Source organism: Trypanosoma conorhini (assembly GCF_003719485.1).
Source record: "Trypanosoma conorhini strain 025E chromosome Unknown Tco_14.4_contig_01481, whole genome shotgun sequence".
NCBI lineage: Eukaryota > Euglenozoa > Kinetoplastea > Trypanosomatida > Trypanosomatidae > Trypanosoma > Trypanosoma conorhini.
In genome coordinates, this window is record NW_021705579.1 from 1 (window position 1) to 2184 (window position 2184).

General features: G+C 58.7%; 1 protein-coding gene across 1 annotated transcript; it reads left to right on the top strand.

Annotated features, from left to right (window-relative positions):
• Nucleotides 1-105: 105 nt before the first annotated feature.
• On the top strand, nucleotides 106-1881 carry Tco025E_10124 (retrotransposon hot spot (RHS) protein; the record flags this gene model as incomplete). The annotated part of the gene is made up of 1 exon (XM_029376912.1): nucleotides 106-1881. The coding sequence occupies one exon, from the start codon at nucleotides 106-108 to the stop codon at nucleotides 1879-1881; it is 1776 nt and encodes a 591-aa protein (XP_029222973.1).
• Between the last annotated feature and the right edge of the window lie 303 nt (nucleotides 1882-2184).

A 2184-nucleotide genomic window follows, 5' to 3' on the forward strand; every position in this document is an offset into this window, starting at 1 on the left:
GTTTTTGCCTCTCTCCCCCTCGTTCCCCTTTTGAATGGTGGTTGGTGTTCAGCCGCAGTGCAAGGCAACAACAACTAACGAAGGTAAAAAAAAAATAAGGAAAAAATGCCTGAAAAGAGACCGAGGGCGCATGCTGCTAAGAAGAGGGGGCGTCCCACCACTAAAGTGCTGCAGGGACGGCGGCGGGCGAGGGCGGGGACTGCCGGCAACGCGAACCCGCCCGCAGCGCAGCCCCGAAGGGCGGAGGAAGCGCCACGGCAGCAGCGGCCAAGGTGGACCCTTGAGAGTCGCGTGGAGGAGGTACTGATGGAGGGAGAAGCCCCAGCCAGAGAGATGCTGCTGAACGACTTCCTTCGGGAGTACGTTGACCCCAACTACGCCGTGGACGAATACGACAATGTTCCGATGGGGATGTTTGCGCGGAGACCAGGCGATTACATCCCAGACACGGAGCTCCTCGAGAACATTGTTGGGTTGCCAGCGTACCAGCCGTACGCTCTCCGTGAAGAGTTGCGCAGGATTGCGAGGAAAGGGGTGGTCACGCTCCGGGACTGGAGGGAGGCTTCATCGCGGTTGTACATCTCCTTTAGAAAGGCGTTAGAAAAACTCAGCGCAGCCCTTGAGGTGGCGAAGGCAGAAGCGGCAAGGCGGGAAGAAAACGAAGGGGCAAAGCGGAAAAAGAAAAGGGCGAGACTACCGATTCCGGTGGGTTTCTACGACTCGGTGTTCAACGCGAAGTGGAGCCACGTCTTGGGGTATCCCGAGGGCGCGGGGGAAGAGGCGGCGGTGCGAATGGAGGTGCGTGAGGGCCAAGAACCAAAAATGCCTTGGGTGATCGGTGGTTATGGCGATTTTTGGCTGGATGATGACGAGGCAGACCAGTTCCGCCCGCCGCGCCCCACGCTGATGGTACTCACCTCCGAGAAGGGCTGGCCGCACTCGCTGCGGGAGGGAACAGCCACCACCGACTGCTACGTTAACTTCGAGATGGAGCGGGTGTGGGAGATCGTCGATAGAAACATGCGCGAGATCTTCCGCGCTGAAGATCACGGGCTGCCTGACGTGCAGTCACACTTCCTGCTTGGGACGTACGGGGTCGGGCGGTGGCTGAATGCCGGCGCCTTCATCCTTTACAAACTGCTGCACTACGATAAATACCCAATTCGTTATGTTGCCTACTTCCTTGGAGGAGAGTTGGCGCTCATGTTTGACAAGGAAGAGAAGACGGTGGAGAAATATGAGGGCGCGAAGAAGATCAAAGAAGCTGTGAGTCGTTTGAATTGTAATCCTGAAGAGAGAGGGTTTGCTATCTACGACGCGGCGGAGGAAGGAGGGGCGCCGCCGTCAGGCTTGTATTGTTATGGGTATGGGATGGTCGTGGTGGCGTCCCCGAACGGCAATAACTTCAGAGGATGGGTGGGGGGTGCGGACCGCCACCACTGCGTCATGAGCTGCCCCAGCGAGAACGAGGTGAAGGCGATGTGTGCCTGGATGAAGCGTGGCCGCCCCGCGCAGGAGCAAGCGGACTACTGGGAGACGGTCAAGCAGCGCATGCAGTTTGTCGGGCCGATTCCGCGTTACATCTTCACTGAGGCTGACTTCAATGAGCACGCTGCGGCACTTGGGAGCGCCCTGCAGGCGATTGACGCCTCGGTTGCCAAAGACTACTTTCCCCGGGCAGATGAGAAGGTGTGGAGTCCAGAGAATCCGTTTCATAAACTTGTGAAAATTGAGCGGGAACGTCGCGAACGCGGTATTGACGTTATTCGCATCGCACCGGCGTGTGACCACATCAGACAAAAGCTATTGGATCGTTTGTGTGAGGTACTGACCCTCGCAGAGGCTGTCTCGCTACTAACGTGTGGTTCTCGCCTTCCTTAAAAGCTCCAGAAGCCGTGCGCCCCGGACCCACACACACACACGCTGGGGGAGGAGGGCCTTTTTGCGGGCGCGGCGTAGAAAAGAGAGGGGGGCTCGCGCGGGGCTGCGGCCGACAACGGGACGGCCGGCAAGGCAGTGCGTGTTGCGGGCGGGCCCGGCGTCGCGTCCCGAGCAAAGGAGCTTAGAGACGGGCGCCTTTTCATTTAAATTATTTTCTTTAAACAGTCGGGAGGGAGTTTGTTTGAGCTGCGGTTTTGCAGCGGCGGGTGCGCATCACATTACCGCCAGCGCAGCGAAGGAGCA